General features: G+C 39.0%; 1 protein-coding gene across 1 annotated transcript; it reads left to right on the forward strand.

The window, feature by feature from the left end:
* Window positions 1-207: 207 nt before the first annotated feature.
* LOC116047844 (zonadhesin-like) lies at window positions 208-15953 on the forward strand. Its single transcript, XM_035993405.1, has 12 exons — window positions 208-212; window positions 3140-3374; window positions 3817-3973; window positions 5005-5098; window positions 5641-5703; window positions 6168-6370; window positions 8931-9062; window positions 9632-9822; window positions 12153-12298; window positions 13251-13496; window positions 14891-15053; window positions 15894-15953. The coding sequence occupies exons 1-12, from the start codon at window positions 208-210 to the stop codon at window positions 15951-15953; spliced, it is 1695 nt and encodes a 564-aa protein (XP_035849298.1).
* Window positions 15954-21624: the final 5671 nt, after the last annotated feature.

The raw sequence follows: 21624 nt of genomic DNA on the forward strand, positions 1-21624 counted from the left end.
AGGAAATACTGCAGACACAAAGGGAACTGAGCGAGGTGAATGTAAAAATAAGGAAATACTTTAAATTACCTTTTACGTCCAGTCCGCTGGACATGAAAGCAAAGCTTGTACATAAATCAATTGGTCTATCTCACTGTCAATCAACATATCAATAGCCCTAGTCCTGACATGTGAGCATCAAAGTTTGGTTGTGTCCAATTCTACTGAATGGGGTAAGAGGCTTTAAATTGCTTTAAAGGCTTTAAAAGCAAAAGCAACTGGACTTGAATTCTTGAAATTCTTTTATTGGTTATGCTGCTTTTGTGAAAAATTCACATTCCAGAAGTTGAACCGTGGCCAGCATGAAATCAGAAAGATTAGTGACATGGTTTGATTTAAATGAAACCTGAGTAAAAGTTTTTTTTCTTTTTTAAGATTATTTTTTGGGCATTTTAGGCCTTTATTTGACAGGACAGCTGAAGACATGAAAGGGGAGAGGAAGGGGTGAATAACATGCAGCCTGCTGGGTTTGGAAATGGTGGGAAGATTTGCATACAGCAATAATATTTTTTGAAGCAGTTCAACCAAGAATCTCACACAGGCTGTTTGTGTCTCAACTATATTTTAAAAGTTGTGTAGACTATTTTCCACACATACAAACATGTAAGGGGTTGGGGCTTATGTTTTTGAAGCAGTTTAACCAAGAATCTCACACAACCTGTTTGTGTCTCGTTTTATAATTTAAAGGTTGTATAGACTGTTTTCCACACACAAAAACATACGTAAGGGGTTGGGGGTGAAAGTCATTGGGTTAGTTAAAATATTTGAAAGAACTTTACTTAAAGGTATCTACATAAGAGTGACATGACACTGTCATGAACATGTCATAAACATTATAAACAAGTCATAAACATTTATGACATAACGCTTCTTTTAGTAAGTGTCATTCAGTCATGACAAGTTAGGGTTAGGGTTAGGGTTCATGTGTCATTACAATGTCAGAGTCAGAGTTATACTCAGTAACAGTAATACATTATTTTTGTCTGCCAAAAAGCATAATTTTTGCATTAATTACATGCCACTTTGCAACACAGTAATACAGTAGAGACCTAATTTATTGTTATTATATTTCAGTACTGATCCATCTTACTACAATGTGCTACGTTGAGAAGTGGCTTATGCTAATGCTTGGTGGCTAAACTACGGTAACGTTATAAGGTTACAACAATGCTCAACACTTAAAAGTTATTTTTCCCATCAGCTACCACCACAAATAAAATCTAACTATTTATGGGGGAAACACTGAGCTATTTCATTAGAATGACATGAAATAAAAAATAAAATTACTAAACATAACGTGGATAAAATTTTAATACATTAACTCGTACGGGAACAGATACATTTTCATCGGCAAAGGTGATTGTTTAACAATGAAGACGACAACTCCCATGATCCCATGCAGCTTCACAACGTCATACAAAATTCTATGTTTCGATTAAGAGACCCCTAGCAGAAAATGACACATTCTACATTTAAATGACAATTAATGACTGAATGTAGGCGTGGAAAAACCCTACATGTTTTATTTTAACTCACCACTGGTGGAATGCTAACTCAAATCCTTCATTTATGTAAGCTTACTAATACCACAATGTAGTTTATTATAACTGATTAATCTTAAGCAGCATTGTAATGTTAGCGGGTCAATGTGGAGCTAATTCTATCTTCTTAGGATGAATTCACAATTCAAGTCTGTCTTAAAACAATAGTCAGATGCCTGAATGTACATTAAAACAGTAAGAAGGGCTGTAATCATTCCTCCTGTTTAGGCTGGAAATTAAATCACCCAAAAAATGTCCATTGTGATTCTGTCTCATCCAGCTCCGTGACTGGACTACTCCATCATGTTTTGGTTGCTGATCTACCTGACTGCAGTTCTCCATTTTACCCGTGGTTCCATGGAGCTTTGCCAGGGAGACAATCAGTAAATATTTTGCTTCATATTTTGTAGAAAGTGCTATGAAAATGTTTAAATAACTGATGTAAATGAAATCTCATCACCAGGGCATGAACAAAGACTTAAAATGTAACAAATATTAGGACTTAGTCTATCTGGGAAAGGGTTGAAGTCCCTCAGCAGAACTATGGAGTCTGGTCCCCTTTTCAGGAACTTGAAAACGGAGCCAGAAAAAATATGAATACTCCAAACTGTTGTTTAGTGCATAAACACAAACAGTTAGAGCCTTCCTTTTCAATGTGTCCAGTTGCATAGAGGTGGCTAATCTCAGTTGGGGGCTCTTGACAATCCCTGCCTGGGAACTTGAACCCTAGGCAACCCTAGAAAAAGAAAGGTCAGACCCAATCCAGAAGTCTGGTTCCGGAGCTAAAATTGTGCGTACTTGTGCGCTTATAACTTTAGTTGGCATTGCTCCTCCACCTGCACAAGCTCTGGCTTCTTTTCCACCAGAGAAATGGTATTCCACATCCCAATAATTTCATAGTCAAGTTGCAGCACACTATGTCCCCAAATATGCCTACTGCCACTAACAATGGTCCATCCCTAAAGCCATCCAGAGGTAGAGCGTGGCTCTAGAGATGGCCTTGTCCATCTATCACTTGGTCTTCTTTGATCTGGACTGAAACATCCCAACAGCTATTGGATGAATTGTGATGACATTTGGTTCAGACATTCATGCCCCCCCTCAAGATCAATTTGGCAAACTTTTCATCTAGCACTATCATCATGTTAACATTTTATTTGTCTAATACTAGGTTAATGAACACATTCCTGTTAAACTAATGATGTTCCCATTAGCCTCAGCTGTATGTTGTGTTTACTGCTAATAAGCAAATGTTAGCATGCTAACTTGCTAAACTAAGATGGTGAACATGGTAAACATTGTATATGATAAACATCAGATGGTTAGCATTGTCATTGTCACCATGTAGACACTGATGTTAGCATTTACTGTAGCTCAAAGCACTGCTGTGCCTAAGTACAGCCTCATAGAACTACTAGCATGTAGACTCTTAAATGTTGTTTCTGCAATGCGTTCCCGTGGTGTGTGTTATTAATATAAAAAAAATCAGTAAGACAGATCGGATCTTATACTGACGATGTTATTTTGTTTACGTATCTGTCTCTGGTCCCCTCCACCAGGTGCACCCTGTGCACTGTGACTGGCCCCACTGTCATCGATATCCATGGCCACGTTAATTCTGTCCAGGATCGCTGTGTGTACTCTCTGATAAAGACCCCATCAATCCCAGATATCCAGGTTTACACGACATTCCAGGAACGGCGGCGTAAAGATGTTAGCTTTTTGGACCGTGTGATCCTGTCTCTGGACAATCCAGGTGTTAATATTTACCTGGAACAAGGTGGGAAAGTTCAGGTAAGCTACCTAGTGCCACAGTTTGACAGGTGTAACAAATCAGTATAGGATCCTCTTGTGGTGTGCCTCACAAGATGGTTGATTTGTGCGGATTTACTGCAATTGACTACCATCCACTGGAATTAATAGATTTTTCCACCCAATTGGGTTATTTTATAGGGCAGCAGATCATTATTATGAAGCAACAGTGTGAACCACTGACCCACTAAGACACCCAGAAAAATTGATCTGCACAAGCACACACTTCCCTAAGGAGGAGTCTAATTAGTGTAACCTTTGTGAGCTCTAAGATCTTTACACTTTGAGTGGCAGCAGCAGTAGTTGAACATAGTGATAAATAATCAACTCTAGCCTTCCCATAGACACTGGACCAGTGCTGATATTTGATTAATTGTTGAAGTTATTAATCTTACCTCCCCTTTTCCTCTCTGCCATGATGCAGCTGGACAACATAACAATGGCGCTCAACGCCACGGCTCAGCTGGTTCACAGTGTGGAGCTTTCTAAGGACCAGACCGGAGTGACCGCCAAGATGTCCCACTTGAACTACACGATGACTGTCTTTTTTGATGGATACACAGCACAGATATACATTAAAGGTGCAGAACACTACATTCGGGATTAATAAAAGACTGCAGTGTTGGAGAGATGTTTGTGTTTGAGTATAGAGTAAAGAGTTATTTGACTCAACACCACATAAAAATCTGTAAATTGCCTGTAATCAGCGTTAAGAAGGGTTTTCCACAATTTCGTGCAGCTCTGTACAAGTTTTACTTGTCTGTGACCGTGTAAAGGGTGCTGTAATCCCCAAACAGGAAAACCAGGTTTTGGTTCTACACATGTCTGAATCACTAGCCACATTTTTGTGGTTCATAGCTATTTGCCCAGGTGAAGAAACAACCTGGTCAATCAGAGCCTTTGTGGGCAGCTTGTTAGTGACATTATTAAGGAGTCAGGTAGGCTAGATACATCAAGACTCCTTAGCAGTGGTGGTTGTAGACCATTTCAAATGGAGGGGCCAGGCTGGGGCCACATGCAATTTTAGGGGTACCAAATATATTAAGCAATTAATATTAAGTGTTTCATACCACCAAACCTCCATAGGTCTGGTTCTACAAAGGACTAACGGTACATATATCAAAATAAACACAAGAATACTTGTTCAGTATTAACCTACATTTTATCACTGCACATTAATAATGTCCCCTGTTTGGGGATAAAGGTGGGGTTAAGATGTATGAAAATATTTGCCACAGATAGAGGGGCTAGAGTGAGGTCGAGGCTTAATATGATAGGGGGCACTGGCCACCCTTGCCCCCAACCCCCCGCCCCCCCAGAACTCCCACTACTTCTTAGAGCCCCTGAAAACCTGGTGTATATGTTTCTATAACATCAAAAATTGCTGACAATAAAACTTAAAGTCCAGAATAAACATCCTGAGTTGTTATTCAGTCAGAGTTTAACACTCAAAAACTCTTCATCGTCCTAATGAAGATTAACTGAGTTTTTGCTGCCAGCCTTTCTCATTTCATACTCATATGGTTCTTCAAAAGTGAGCATGTTGTCAACGAATGAATGCTGTCCTTTAGTGTGCTGCCAGTTTATTGATCATATTCCCTCTCCTGAAAAGGACCGATTGGACAAGCTCCACTTGTGGAGGGTTTATGTGGAAACTCCAGCAGGCCCTTCAGTGAAGCGAGGCTCTCCGAAAGCAAGACAACCGGGTAAGACCTCCTTCTGTCCTGGTATACTGCTGATGCATTTCACATATACTGTGGGCTCCTTGTCAGTGGTGCAATGTAACTAACTTACTCAAGTACTGTATTTAAGTACAAATTTGAGGTACTTTACTTGAGTCTTTTCTTTTGACACTTTTTACTTGTTTACAAAACAATCAAAGAGTTAAGAAAAATGTTTTGTTTTAAATTAACAGTTTTTACATGAAGATTAGTTAACGATTAATTGACTGACAGAACATTTGCTAATTAAACTATTTTGAACAATAAAGTTATTTTTCATGTAAACACATTTCATGTTTCCAGCTTCTATGTGAAAATTTGCTGCTTTTATTCTAATCATTTTAATACTTTTGTAATAATGTCAAGGTTTTACTAGTAACAGAGTATTTTTTTTTACAGTGAGTGGTATTAGTACTTTAAAAGGATCTAAACACTTGAATACTCCACCTCTGGTTCTTGCACAGAGCGGTTGGATGTGTCTGTGCTTTGTGTGTTTGTATATGACCGAGCTGCTTGTTGCCCCCTAGCTGTGAGATGCAATACGAGGACACCGCTAACAGCACGATCAACTGCAACACAATGACTGAACAGTAAGCAGACACACCTGAACACAGATGAAACACTCCTGTCATGCATAAAAGTGAAAGCCCAAAACTTAAATACAGATATTGCACCTTTTTATTTGGGAACAGAGTTGATGACATTTTGATTCAGCACAAATCTCGCAATAAAAGTTTCTAAACTCCTCTGAACTGTGAGAACAATCTGGCAGCCCCCCCCCTCCACACACACACACACACACACACACACACACACACACACACAAAGAAACACGCACACACACGCACACATTAAATTTGCCTATTATAAAAAGCCTATTAAATTTGCATTAAACTCAAAGCTTGAAAGTACATCTCCTGCTTTTAAAAATAAAAAATAAATAAAAAATGTTGCCTTTTAATAACACAATGATGTTTTGAAAATAACTTCATGCTGGTAATCATTTTGGAAACACTGCTGACTGCCACGTTCCCTCTCTGCCTCCCTGGAACAGCTGTAATGTCCTAAAGGAGGCGCCTTTCACGGCCTGTCACAGCAACATTGACCCGGAGCCCTATGTAATGGCCTGCACAAACACTTTGTGCAAATATCCTGCAGTGGACGGTCTCAGTTGTCAGTTCCTAGAGGCCTACGCCAGAGCCTGCAGCCTGTACAGCAATCTCACACTGGACGGCTGGAGGTCAAACGCCAACTGCTGTAAGACTGTCCTTCAATGTTGAGTTATGCAAAGCAGGGATGATGATTTTTCACTTAGACTTAGATATTAGGCAGGTGTTGTTTACTATAATTATGGGAGCAAATAAGAGACCTAAGTATTTGAATTTTACCATTACTATTAATTCTACTTAATATTGAAATATTGTATGTTAAAAAAACATGTATCTGCCTTTATTAGTTCTGAATTCACCTCTTTGAAATTAAAATATGAATTTTCTTGATTTGCAATTTCAAAAGCGAAATTTGAATATATTTTTTGTTTTTATTTTTTTGGTGGTCACTAATTCAGATCTAAAAATTAAAGTTGAAAAAATTCAAATAAAACATCAGGCAAATTCAAATAGTCAAATTCAGATCCAAAAAATGCAAGTTGAGATAATTTGAGCCCTGCGTTTGTACATAAATAGCAAACTGGACGATTTACTGAAGTTTTTATTTGAATTTTTAAACTTCAATTTTTAAATCTGAATTTTACCAGTCAATTTTGAGCAAGCTAATTAATATATAATATAATATCATATAATATATATATATATATATATAAAATATAATAATAAAGCAAATTCTAAAGTTGTGGCCATGTAGGGGGGCCCACCATAATATTGTTCATTTTTTTGAAAGTTTTTTCAAAAATAAAACATCTTAACATGAATCCAACATATTATTAGCAAATATAAATCAGCCTATTAGTGAAAAAAAAAAACACATTGATGATAGGCTTACTAGCCTATGAGTAAGGTCACTAAGGTAGCCACCCACAGATACAGTTAATCCTAAGGATGTGCCACATGTATGTTTAACATCATTAAAACATGATTTATAAAATCATACCAACAATTACTATTTTAATAGCTTAGTATTCTATTTACTAAAAAGGTATGTATAAAGGCTTTAGGCTGCCCTACATGTTATTGTAGGCCCAGTTTGATATGCAACTTTTGTACAATATATGTAGTCGAGGGTCCCTGCTCCGTCTCTCTTTCAGTTAAAGGCTGTTCTAGACATTTCACTATAAACTACAAATGCCGGCCTCATGATGGCGCTAGAGACAAATCAGAGGATTTCAGGATCACCAAACTCAGCATGATTCATTGACTGACAACCATAATTATTTGTGACAATATTTTGTACACATCCATTTGATAGTTGTTGAGATATTTCACTGGAAAAATGAAGACTCTGGCCTACTGACAGCACTACGTGAAAAGTCAGGATATCTTCAAAAGTCTTTAGGATTCATCCTCTGGGGAACATGCACGTCTGTACAAAATTCAACGCGATCCTTGTTTGTTTATTTAGGATTCTCATTAGCTTCTGCATTGCAGGAGCTATCCTTCCTGAGGTCCATCCATCTAAGAGTTGTTGAGATATTTCAGCCCCAGACATATTTTAAAATGTCTAGTATTTTCTGTGTTTGTGTGGCTTTGTAGAGCACACACTGTGTGAGGAATCATCCACTAATACGTGCCTCTCTCTGACTGGCTGGAGTAGTAGATTCGGCCTGGGGTGTGTCAACAGCTGACTTGTCCATCCAGCCATGTCATCCTGACATTTAAAAAATGCTCAGCTTTCCTGCAGCCTGGTGATGGCAGAATTGTTCTGTCCTCTGCCTCCAAACCATTCTATTTCTCTATATAACCAGTGAGACTTTGTTAGGCCCACAACCTTAGTTGGTTAGGTAAATAATCTGTCAAGTTAGTATCTAGTAGTGATGGCTAATGTAGGTTCATGAAGCATTGAAGTATTCAGCAAATTGTTTCGCAAAAGAGTTAATTTCTTGAGGCTCCGTGTGCACACAAAACCACATGTAGGTCAAAGTGTGTAAAAGAGGCAGATTTATATTACAAATGATCTCAACCATCTGTGATCGACTGTATTTTGCGCCAGTAATGGCTTGGGAATACTGACAACAATGGGGGAAAAAAAGGAAATACATTTCGATGTAATCCATTTATAGCCTATCAATATAGTGTATATTTTCTGATAAGTAGGCCTATGATTTTATAACAAAACTGCATCTTTCTTGTGAGTAATGCATCAAATGTGCATAATCAATCATTTGGTAGATAATTGTTTCTTAATGAAATGATGTAGAGGGGAGACTTTGGGGGGAGCTGTGGTTTGGTAATTACAATTTGGCCACAAGGTATTGAATACACATCGCAGAATTCTAAGGTAAATTGATCATCTTGATCATGTAATGACAGTATGTTGATTTCTACACTAATTAATGTTGACTTTGGGCCGCCTGGTTAGCTCACCTGGTTGAGCGTGTGCCCATATACAGAGGCTTGGCCCTTGCCACAGTGGCTGTGGGTTCAATTCCAACCTGTGGCTATTTGCTGCATGCCATTCCCCTTATTTCTCCCCCTTTCCTATCTTAAGCTGTCCAATTTAATAAATGCCCAAAAAATAAACAATTTTAATTTCAGATGGAAAAAAAGAGGCAGCAAAATTGTTTTGCTGGTTTTCTCATGTAACATATCTCTGTCTTCCTGCTTGTCTGTCTGTCTGTCTGTCTGTCTGTCTCTGCCTGCAGACCCTCAGGCCTTCTGTCAGGACCGGTTCTGCAGCGCTCATGAGTTCTGCGGTGAAAACAGCAACGGTGATGGAACCCGTTGCTACTGTCGGGCACTATTTGCCTCCGCATACACAGCTCAAAACAGTTTAGGTAAGAAGGCTGGTACACAACAAAGTCACAATGTTTTCCTCTGTAGTGTCAACCTGCTGAACTCAAGTTGGATAGTAAGTTTGAGAATAAAGTCAACGCTGCTACATTTTAGGCGGATGGTTTCACACTAGTCTCTCATTGCCATACTTTCTCCACAGCGCTGTGGAGTAAGGTCTGACTACACCACAAATACATTCTGGGATAGGAGGAAAAAAACGATCTGGGTTGTTTGCATTTCTTTAAACCAATCACAATCGTCTTGGGCAGCGCTAAGCTCCGGATGCAGCAACGGCGGCTCTGCAAAATAATTTTGGGAAGGAACTTGTTTCAGTGGAACAATTGCACCCTGCAAAAGAAAACGCCACATATTGAGTGTCTGTTAACTGTTCACACAATACAGTAACTTGAGCTATTTAAATTAGCTGATACATGCTTAAACATAATTTGCTCTGAATTTTTATCTCTGTTAAAATAGTTATTATTGATGGAAAGAAGAAAAACTATAATTTAAGGTGATTCCAAAGTGTTGAACGGCAGTGTATGTTTTTAATTTCTGTCCTTGTGTTCAGGTGGCGTGGTGAATTGCAGTAGCAATGCTCGGACTCTAACTCTGGTTGGTTGTCTCCTGGAGGACCAAGGCATCAGCTACACTAACTTACACCTTTACGAAAAAGCCTGCCTAGCTCAAATGGACCCTGTGACCCACATGGTAACCATAACCTTCGACATCGAAACCAACCCCTGTGGGACGATTATCAAGGTGGGTGTCTCTCCTCTACTTAGTAACTCTCAACAAGTGACCAGATGTCCTCTGTAGTTTTTAAACCACTCTATAGCAGTGGTGGAAGAAGTATTTAGATCCTTTACTTAAATAAAAGTTATAAAACCACACTGTAAAATACTCTGTTACAAGTACAAGTCCTGCATTAAAATGTTATTTAAGTAAAAGTATATAAGCATCATCACAAAAATGTGCTTAAAGTATTAAAAATAAAAGTACTAAGGGACTGTTCGTTATTTAATTAAGCGGCCGGAGGAATTTAGTGGCCTCTAACCTAAAAGGATGTGACCCTCCCATCGTCAGTAATAATTTTCCTATGACCCTCCATAACAATTTCAAAAAAGGAATGACCCTCCCCTCGCGTACAATTTTACACTCAGCAAAGAAGTACAGATACCATTTGATTTTTACAGCCATGATGTACAGAGTTAACCTCTGCATTCTCATCTTACACATCACACTCCTCTGTTATGGTGTGGTGGCCATTTCAGTAGATTTACTCACTAACATTGTTGTGGAAACACAATAAGCATGGAAACTAAATGCACACTTCATGCATTACTGCATTACTTCAAATACTGAGTTACTCCTCTAGTAAACTAGTATTTATATGAAATAAAACAATAAAACATTGAGACCATTCAGCAAAGGACACTGGGATATAACCAATTCAACACTGGTTGCTATGGACTTGTCACTAGGCTTCGTCATTGTATATTTTAGCACATAGGTAAAGCTGCTGAAGCTGAACATTATATTCCAAAACACATACAGTATGTTTATTTTTAAAATTTTTAAGTTACATTGTAACAATTTAACAATTCGCCCTTATGAAATCCAATCGCGGCACGGCTGTTTTGGAACGCAATAGACAGACGCTTAAATTCAACTAAAATGTAACCGTGAACAATCAGTGTTGGAGGTACATTCTGTTGAGGTGCCTCTCCAAACGCAGAAACCAAGCGCAGTCACACCATAAAACGTTAAGACACGTTGAGAAAAATATCCGCATTTTGCCGTAATCCAATGACACGAAAAAAAAGTAATCCACAGCGATCAGTAGATCCACAAAAAGGTAAATGATACGGTGTATCCAGCAAGGCCGATATGAGCGTCACATTCACCAGCCAGCTCCAAACAGGTGAACGAGGCCTCTCCACTTCGCCGTTTAAACAAAGTGGAATAAACGTATAAAAGTCCAAATCTACACAAAACCCCTAATCAATTAGTAAGCTGACATCACATGTATATACATGGCATTTAGGAAACCTTTATTGCAACGTTGGCACGGCAAGATGTACAGACTAGTGCAACAGTAAGTTTCGTTTTTTTGCGTCCTGCTGCTCCCATCATCAGCCAGGAAATATTTTTTTTTCCTAAAGCAGTATATGAAATCTGATGTATTACCTACCACCATTTAGTTGTTTTGTGTTATTTAAGATATTTATAAAATATCTGGTCATGCCAGATGTAATTATTCCACTTACCCGTTTGAGCCACCAGGGGGGCAGTGCTCCTCCTGCCCCCCCCCAGCAAACTCCGCGTATGCGGTCAGACCATCTGCTAGGGGGCCGAGACTGAGAGCTACATGGATACATATGCACCAAACAAGGCACTTTAAAATTTTGCTCTTTTCATGAATAAGAAAGTTGGGTGACCCCCCACCCAGACTAAAAAATGTTGGATGACCCTCCCCTCAGCAAAATATAAAAAGACATGTCCCTCCCCTATTTTCCTCCGGTGGTCCATTCCATAAATACAGAACGGTTCCTAAATGCAGAAATAGCTTCACATTTTAGAAACTGGAAACGATCCAAACAGTTCTGTTAACCAACTAAGTGTTTAATAGTCTAATCTTTTCAGCTGCACTTGTAGGACGTTATATTGTTGGGTAGTTTCATTTATAATAAAACATCATATTTTATAAACTACATTTGTTTTTGTGTGAAAAAATCTCAATTTGTAAAGTAACTGGTAACTAAATCAACTAAATCTAAGTCAGATGAATGTAGTGGAGTAAAAAGTACAATATTTCTCTCTGAAATGTAGCGGAGTAGAAGTAGAAAGTGACATGAAAAGAAAAGACACAAGTAAAGTACAAGTACCTCAAATTAATACTTAGGTACAGTACTTGAGTAAATGTACTAGTTACATTCCACCACTGTTCTATAGTCCCTCTGTGACCCCAGGGTTTCCTGTAATGTTAGTTTCAGTCTAAAAAAAACATTAAATATAACAAGCAGAAGCTAAAGATTGAATTCATGTGGTTTGTCTGCAGTAACAATGTCTGACTGTTTGTGACCTTGCAGATGAACGACAGCCAAGTTATCAACCAAAATGCCGTCATCCTGGAGACCACCAGTGAGGAATTGATTGGCTTCACCTGTCCCTTCGTCATTCCAGATATCACCATCGATTTCTCAGTGACATTCAAAGTCAAAAGTGGCTCCAGCAGGTGTGTCCTGGGTTGGGGTTCCACACTATATCATGGCACAGTATATCGCAACACAAAAAAAATGTGGCAGTAAGCATCGTGGAGCGGATAGTTTTTTTTCCTAATTGAATTAAAACATACCTCCTCTCTCAGGTAGAATATGAAATAAATACAATGTAATATAGTAATATATACTAATTCATTAACACCAACTTTGAGGTGTTAATACCCAAATCCTTTTTTACCCTATACCAATATATTTCACCCAATGTTTTAAACCTTCATTTAAACCAAACTTCTACTGATCACAAATGATAAAAATAAAACATCAAATACCATTCGGTTGTTATAATAAGAGCTCCTAAAATGTATCATTGATTTTCACCTGACAATATTTTAGATCAAACAATCACAAATATTTCCTAAGATAAAACAAATATTACAAAAACAAAAATAAATCAAATATCTTTTTTTTTTTTAAAATATGGATTACTACTTATATACTCATGTAACGTAACTTTAATAACATATCGTTTATTAGTTGATTTATAATTTGTATTGATAATCTAAATCTGCAAAGTAATTGAAGTTTTAAAAATAAACGTAGGGAATTTAAAAGTACAATATTCACCTCCAAAATGTAATGGGTAGAACAGGATATAGTAGTATAAAATAGGTATAGTATACCTCAAAATGGTACATAAGTACAGTACTTGAGTGAATGTACTTAGTTACTTTCTCCACAGGTTCTAGACAGGGGCGTAGCACAAAATACTGGGCCCTGTAGAAAGGCATTTTCTATGGGCCCCTCCCCTCATCCACAGATATTCATTCTAGCATCTTTTGATCCCTCCTCACATGAGGGCCCTGGGTACTCAGTCCCCTTTTTCCCCCCAGTCCGACGCCCCTGGTTCTAGAGATTTAAAGGTTTCAGTAGTTTGTGAGCATAAGAGAGCTGATGTTTGTTTTGCAGCTCTTCGGTGGCGTATGTAACATCCGGAGTTTGGAACTACACAGTGACCATGATGGCCTACACTGACCCGGGCCACACACAGGCTGTGGGTAAGGACACCGAGGTGCACCTGAACCAGAAGGTCTGGTTTGAGCTAAAGGCCGATGGCCTGGATGATAAAAACGTTGCTTTGGTGACGGACTCCTGCTTTGCAACCAACACCCCATCACCCAATTCCAGTCTGATATACGACTTGATCATGAACGGGTGAGATACACACACACAGAGGCAGCGCACTCTCATGAACGATATGATATTGTACGAAAAAGTTATGCACAACAATTCGTAGGGCTGTGCAATTAATCAAAATTGTTATCGCGATTACGATTTCAGCTCCTAACAATCGCAAAAACAGAGTATTCCAGAAAAATTATTACTTTGCACATAGTCTATATCCACGATGTTCCACTTCTGGGATTACTCCTTTGTCGCCTGAAATTGCGCCGTATGTCCTTCTTTTTGGCCTGATGTACGTCACCTTCCGCTTTTTTTGTGTAGGAATTCCAAACTCCGGTGGATTTATGATGACTATGGTTAACTGCTCCTCAGATCTCTGCAGGGTAAATCCAGACAGCTAGCTAGACTATCTGTCCAATCTGAGTTTTCTGTTGCACGACTAAAACAACTTTTGAACGTACACAAGTTCCACCAAAACAAGTTCTTTACAGAGGCTATTTTGCCGAGGCACCGTGGCTCCATCCGGCAATTAGCACCGCCCAAGACGATTGTGATTGGTTTAAAGAAATGCCAATAAATCAGAGCATGTTTCTCTCCTATCCCAGAATGCTGTGTGGATTGTGGAACTGTTTATTATGTAATACTATTTAAACATTTGAAAATATTTTGTATACTCTTTATTTTAAGGTGAATTCAAAAAAAGTTCAACAAGAAAAGTATTAAGGTAAACTTCACAGTTCAAGGTGTTTTTACTGTTGATTTGTTTACCTGTTTTTTAAGTTCAATAATTGCATCATCTTTCCAGAAGTCAATGACTAATCGTGTTAAATAATCGTGATTTCAATACTGACCAAAAATAATCGTGATTATGATTTTTTCCATAATCGAGCAGTCCTAATTATTCGTAAGATATCTCTGAAATTACGATCGGTGATGTGACAGTTACGGTGACCGGTTACGTGACAGTTAAGTTTAGCCACAAAAAGGTGCCTGGGAGGTGACAGTTAGGTTTAGGCACTAAATCAACTGGGCTTTCAGTCAGAAATCTTATTTCATGGTTTCGGCAACAAAACTATGTGGTTAGTTTGAGGAGATCACAGCTTTGTTTAAAATAGACCCTTTTGGCAGAAAGCCTTGAAGGCTAACTTTTCCCATGTGCAGGATTATGTACTATTTGGTTGTCATTATCTCTCAGTAGTTTAGCTTTTATCAACCTAATAGTTCTGAATCTGTATCGCCGGTGTTTGGAGGAAGTAGCTTGTGAACAATAAGGTGCAAAACGTAAATAAATTATATGAGACATCTGAAAGAATTCAGATGTAATGGGAGGATTTGATGCTAGATTCAGATTGAATAAATGCTGTGGAACCTCAAACGACTGCAGCCGGTGATGTTGTGTGTGTTTTTTTCCTATTTCTGAGCAGCTGCGCGAACCCTACTGACAAAACCATGACGGTGGAGAGCAACGGACAGGGAACAGCCAACTACTTCTCCTTCAACATGTTCCAGTTCTATGGGAACACTGGAGACATCTACCTGCAATGCAGACTCAACCTGTGTCTCAAAGAGAACAACTCCTGCGCCCCGGTATGTTCCCAAAAATACAAATACATGCAAGCTAAGAACATTAGTGAGGTCCAACACTGGTGTTGGGTGATCAGGTCTGGCTTACTGTCGGTGTACCCAAATCTGTTGGATGGGGTTGAGGTCAGGGCTCTGTTCAGGCCAGTTAAGTTCTTTGGCACCAAACTGGGAAAACCATTTCTTAATGGATCTGGTACAAGGGTATTGTTATGTTCAAACAGAAAAAAGGTTGTTTCCTAAACTACCACGAAGTTGAAAGCACACTAGCATTAAAGATTTCCTTCCTCGGGCTCTAAGGGGCCTCAACCAGACAAAAACAGACCCAGATCAAACGTACACTAAAGTATGTGATTGGGATCAACAACCGACATCACTAGTGTGGCTATTAACCTGAAAATTGATAGACCTAATGTTCAATATTTTCTGTTGGCAGTTTCAGTCCAAAAATATCTGGATTAGTGTTGTATCTAAAGTGTGAACTGACCAAACCCTACAACTTCTTTTTCTCTCTCTCTGTCTTTAACTTTAAACTAGAGCTGCAACCCAAATGGTAGGAGACGCAGATCTGCCATGTCTAAATACAAAGACGAAAACCCAGCCATGGTCATCATGGCCTGGAGTACTTAGGTAAGACATATCTCTGAATAATGAGCACCAGTCAAGGGGCAGTTGCTCCTATGTGTGAAAATGTGCTTCACCTCCACTTCCACTGAAAACCTTAAAGCTTTAGTGCATAACTTTTTGACATTAATGAACGTCCGTTACATTCAAGCAATGACAAATGAGTTGCTACAAAGCTAATTAAGACTATCAGCTCCACACAACTCTCTCTGTATATCTCAGTATGGCTATGTTAAGAAGATTGTGGTGTCCGGGGGCTTTCCTGCACAGAAACTCAAGTGAAGATAATTACCTTTTTTGAAGAGTCCATCATGTTGTTTTAATCCTTCGTGTCCTCCTTGGTTACAAGCAACTGCGTGAAGGGGGTGTGTGGGCGGTGTGCGGCCACGTAAGGCTTGTATCATGTGGATGGAAAAAACATAATTTTAACTGAAAGTCCACTTACTAGCTTTTTTCCAGAGCTTTCAACACGGAAAACTGGGTAGGGGTCAAATTCATCGACTAGGAGTCAGAGTCATTGATATGTCATTGAAAAACCTGTTTCATAAACTGAAGTACTCAATAATATTGATATTGTCTCTCACGTTAGTTCAAGACTAGTCTGGCTCAATGGATGTACATTGCTGGGATAAAGCCTGACATCCAGCATGTGATGTTCCTCCCATCTCGCTTTCTCTCTCGCTATTGGGTTCTTAGCGCCACCCAGGATGGTTATGATTGGTTTAAAGAAAGACAAACATATGATACAAACAAGCCAGAGCATGTTTTCCCCTCTCCCAGAATAAACAGGTTGACTCAGCGCTGTAGAGATGGGTCTGAGTTCATGACCAACCAGAACCACGTCTGCTGTCCCCCCTACCGTCTATAGTATGTTGGGGCCTTTACAATTCTTCTGTTCACCAAGACTGAGGAGACATTTTCCTGCTGTGATAACTTCCCGGGGGGTTTTCTTCTCAGGTTGTTTCCATGATGACTCCAAAATTATTCCCGGTGAAGAGTCTGGACGCCGGAATATCTTCGATCTTATGAACATCATCTCCTGAAATGATTATCTCAGTTATTATTTCAGTGAAGCCACGTAGCACACAAAACTGTACAAACCAGGTTTGAGGGATAAACCCCCCCCCAGAGTCATGTAATCCAGTCATCCATCAACTGTCTGAATGAGAGCATCCGCGAAATCCTTTAAATGTGAATGTTACTGCAGAACATGTTAGAGCAAGGTTTTGACTGTGAGCAGAATGCAGAATGTCTTGCTTTGTCTTTCCTCAGTGAATTAAAACATTACACAACCAGAGTAATTATGTACAAGTTTTAATTTTTATATAACAGTTATCAGCAGACTGGACTGGAGACGTGTTTTACTGTTTACGATCCCTCTATAGGATCTTTCATTGAAGGGATTTCTTTCATATGTTTTTGCATTACTTTTTGCGATGACAACAATGTGATTTCCTGGAGGGACTGATTCTACAATTCTTACTTTTACTTTACTAATAGGCTACTACTATGGTGAAGCTTGGGCTCTTACACCTACAGCCTACTATATTTACAGTCCAACTAGTATATATCCTCGACGTTCCACTTCCGGGATTGCTCCGGTGCTGCAGGAAATTCCGTCGGATGCATGTTGTTTCCTCCCACTTTCTTTGTGTTGGAATTTTATACTCTGGTGGATTTATGAGGACTATGGTTAACTGCTCCTCAGATCTCTGCAGGGTAAATCCAGACAGCTAGCTAGACTATCTGTCCAATCTGACTTTTCTGTTCCACGATTAAAACAACTTTTGAATGTACAAATGTTCCACCAAAACAAGTTCCTTCCCGAGGCTATTTTGCAGCGGCACTGTGCAGAGCTTAGCGCCACCCATCACAATTGTGATTGGTTTAAAGAAATGCCAATAAACCAGAGCATGTTTCTCTCCCATCCCAGAATGCTGTGTGGACTAGCCAGACCCTCCTCCGCAGCGTTGTGGAGGAAGGTCTGGCAAAGCGAGACTACAGTCCAACCACCTTATAAGACACAACGCATAATTAAGGAATAGTTTGGAACATATCTTTATTTGCCTTCTTTAATGAGATGAGAAAAGTAATTAGGTACGGACCTGGAGTCATGACATTGTTAGCTTAGCATAAAGACTGGAAGCAGAGTGTCGTAAATGGCCGCCTCTTCTCGTTCTGTGTTTTTATACCTTCAGGAGAACCACAGCAGTTTGAAGCATACCAGCCGTTATACACACCTCCCTCCCCTGTGTTGTCAGATCAGGAGGAGGACGAGGGAGAAATTAATAAAGGGTTTTATATGATGGAAGTGGTAAGCCGTTCACCCCAAATCGCATTTGCTTGGATAGATTTATGTACTACCAGTACCCAGTGTAGGATGAAACATTAAATACATTTTACAAAGAGAAATTAAAGGTTTTAAATCTCATTAACTAACCACGTATCTCATTTGTTTAATCTGTAAACAAACTGAGCAACAACAACCAGGCGCCATAACCTCCTGGAGAAAGAGTTCCAGCACATCAAAACTCTGCCCAAAACCATAAAAACTCTGACCATAGCATGTCTGTCTGTGTAACTAATACAATTTAGTCTTTTGTCTTTGATAACCAAATGAATTGATTTTCATTTGAACATGAATTTTCTTGCCACATTAAAATCACAACACAGAAATCAAAGTGAGGCGGTGTACAACTGCAGCACAGACCTGACAATACTAACTGCAAACCACTGTCACTGGTTCCTATAAGGAGGTGTAAGAGAGCTTTTATATGCTATCCTTTTTACATTTCACCCCCTCGGCATAAACCACAGCCAAGACTAGACAGACACAACTGTAGTATTTATTTTATAACTGCTCACACACTTGCAACATAAATTCACACACTTTCTGACCGTGTGCCTCTGGTTGCCTGGCTTTTCTCTCTCACACAGTCCAGTTGCTCAGAGCTTTTTACAGTTCAAATAAGCATATATATATATATATACCCCAACAAGCACCCACTGTGTCAGTTTACCCACCTGGAGCTACCCCCACACCTCTCTCCCCTGCAGCTGAAAGCAAAGCACGCCCACCACCACAAAAGAAAAAAACATACCACAACGTGTATCATATTTTACTTTATTTCCATGATTTGATTTGATTTAGGCGTTTTAAATCTTCCTCCGTTCTCAGTCCACCACAAGCATTTGCAATTAACACCACTTACTCTTGATTGCCCTGAACGTTTTTTATTTATTTTTTATTAAATGTTTATTTGGTTTATACAGGTATCATTTCATCACAGCAGTCTTGCTAGATTTTTTAAAATTTGAATATAGATGATGAGGGTCATTTTGGAGCTGAATATATATTTAATATTTGAAGGTGGCATCGGGACAAAACATTTGATGCATCTAGTGTGTGGTGACTGTAGGTGACCTGGAGATCGAAGAGTGTTTTTTTTAACGCCAATTTACTTGTAATGCAGCGCGCCTCTGGGACTCTGAATTGAATTGTATTTTACAAACACACCTCTCGTCTTCCACCCCTCGTGGGTAAAGTGCTGCAGAGACACATACTGATACGATTTAATGACCATTCAAGATGTGAAGACCATCGCATTGGACCGGATTGCACTGAAGAATAAAAGTAAATGATTTCAGCACAGAGCATTGCTTTAAAACAAACACTCTGAGTGCTGCAACCTGGATTGTAGTGATCAGAGTCATCAGGCGGCAGGAGTCACCTGAGCTCAACATTCACAAGAGCAGCTCTGTCCAAATCACAGGCTAACACTTTAGCACACAGTATGCCAGCTAATCCTGGGTGAGAGGGATTCAAGAAATGAGAACTGGGACACAAGTGTGGCCTCCTGTGGGAAGATCCTTAAGTCAATCCAAAAACAGTTTGGTGTGGTTTCTGTAAAGGCAAATAAGTAAAGTAGATCCCAGCGGCCTCGTGGTGCTGAGTCACACGCACTGTTGGAGTAATTCAACATTTTGAGGAATACGCTGATTGGCTTTCGTGCAGAGAGTTAGATGAGAAGATGGATACCACTCTCATATCTGTCTGTTAAATATAAAACTACAGTCTGAAGCCCTTAGTTTAGCAAAAAGGCTGAAAACAATGGGGGAGCCTGCCTCTGTCTAACAGTAATAAAGTCTGCCTATGAACACCGGCTACTAATCACTAGATAACATGTTGTATACTGCTTGTTTAATCTGTACAAAGATGAAGGAGTTTAAAGATGCTGGTAGGCAGACTGTGTTATCTTCAGACTGAGGCAGGCTAGCTATGCTAGGCTAAGCTAAGTGGCTGCTGGCTGTAACTTCATACTTAACAGACAGACATATGATTAATATGGATCTTCTCAAAGCAAATAAGTGCAATTGCCAAAATGTCGAACTATTCTTTTCAGAAATCAGATCAAATACGTCTCATAATGAAAAATTGTGGACTTTCAACGGCAGATTCACTGTGACGTTGCATTGAGTACATGATTAAGGTTGAAAGTAAGAAGTTGACAAAACTCACAAAAAAGGTCCATTTAGTCACTGTTCCAGCGCTTTCTATAGCATACCATCACACCATCTTCCTCAGCAGATGGAGTCGCCCAGTTGTCTTATTTTCCACCATGGATGGGAAGTCCATAGAGTTCAGAAAAATGGAGCCAAATCCTCAAGCTACTGATGTGAAACGATCAACAGCTCCAGAACAGCTACTATATAGACCCTATAGTGGTTAAACAGTACAGGCGGACGGATCTGAATCACCCATTTTCTTTACCCAAATCCAAGAATTTGACATTTACTCCCACTTTGCCTTTTTAGAGTTCCATTCCACTCGGTTTTATATATTACTATAATTATTGCTGTAAACTAAATGTCTCTGGATTTGTACCATTGGTCAGAGGAAACAAGACGTGAACTTGGCTTCTCGAAAATTGTGACAGACATTTTTCACTATGTTTTTTTATAGTCAAAATGGTAATACAAATAATCATTACTTGCTTATTTAGGCACATTTTTTCCCCATATGCCAATAACCACATAATAACATCTTGTGTGCAAAAGTGTTACTATCCTCAGGCAGAGCTTTATACATACAAATGATCTGGTATGTCTGGTATTGTCACATACAATATTTTAACAAAAAAAAAAAACATTCATATTTCTGTAGGCACAAGAATCCACATGGCACAATAAAATAAAATAATCTCAGCTCTGTGACAACATTAAAATACAACAGAATTTAAAAAGAAAAGAAAAAAAGCATTAAAACAAATGCAAAACACTTGAAAACAACAGCAATCAACACAATAAGGGTCTGAAATTAACCCTGGACGGGCATCAGATGAAGGTAAACCGCTCTGCGGAGGGTAACAATGTTAAAGTCACCAGTGCTGTTTAACAAGAAAAGTAGAGAAGGGCAAACAGTGGGGGTGAAACGGCATCTTTATTTTATTTTATCATGTGCTTGTAGTCCATCCTTTTTTCTAATCTGAAGATATTTTGTTTTTAAAAATACTCAGGGTTAGTATGGATGTGTTTTCATCAATACACCTTCCCATGAATTATGATGAACACTAGATTTTTCAAGGCTTCAACCCAGTTACACTACAGCCCTCATCAGATTTTCACACCGTGAGAAAAATAAAGAATTTTTATTCTGAAGAGAAGACTATAAAAGCTTGCAGAATGACAGAACTGAATCAGCTGCTGAAATGCATTGCACTTGTTAACTACGTATTTAAAAGCTCAAATCCAAAAGATGCAGAATGAGCAAAGGGGGGGATGCTGTGAAAACTAAATTTGAAGTTGGTCATTTGTTGCATTACGAAACGTTTCGGGCCTCTAATCTCTGATGTATAGTACATTCAATTACCAGTACGACGACTGTTCAATACACTACCTGCAAGCAACTGTAACATTACCACACAACTTCAGAGTAATAAAGTAAACTAAGGTA

Source organism: Sander lucioperca, chromosome 16 (assembly GCF_008315115.2).
Source record: "Sander lucioperca isolate FBNREF2018 chromosome 16, SLUC_FBN_1.2, whole genome shotgun sequence".
In the NCBI taxonomy this organism is placed as follows: Eukaryota; Metazoa; Chordata; class Actinopteri; order Perciformes; family Percidae; genus Sander; species Sander lucioperca.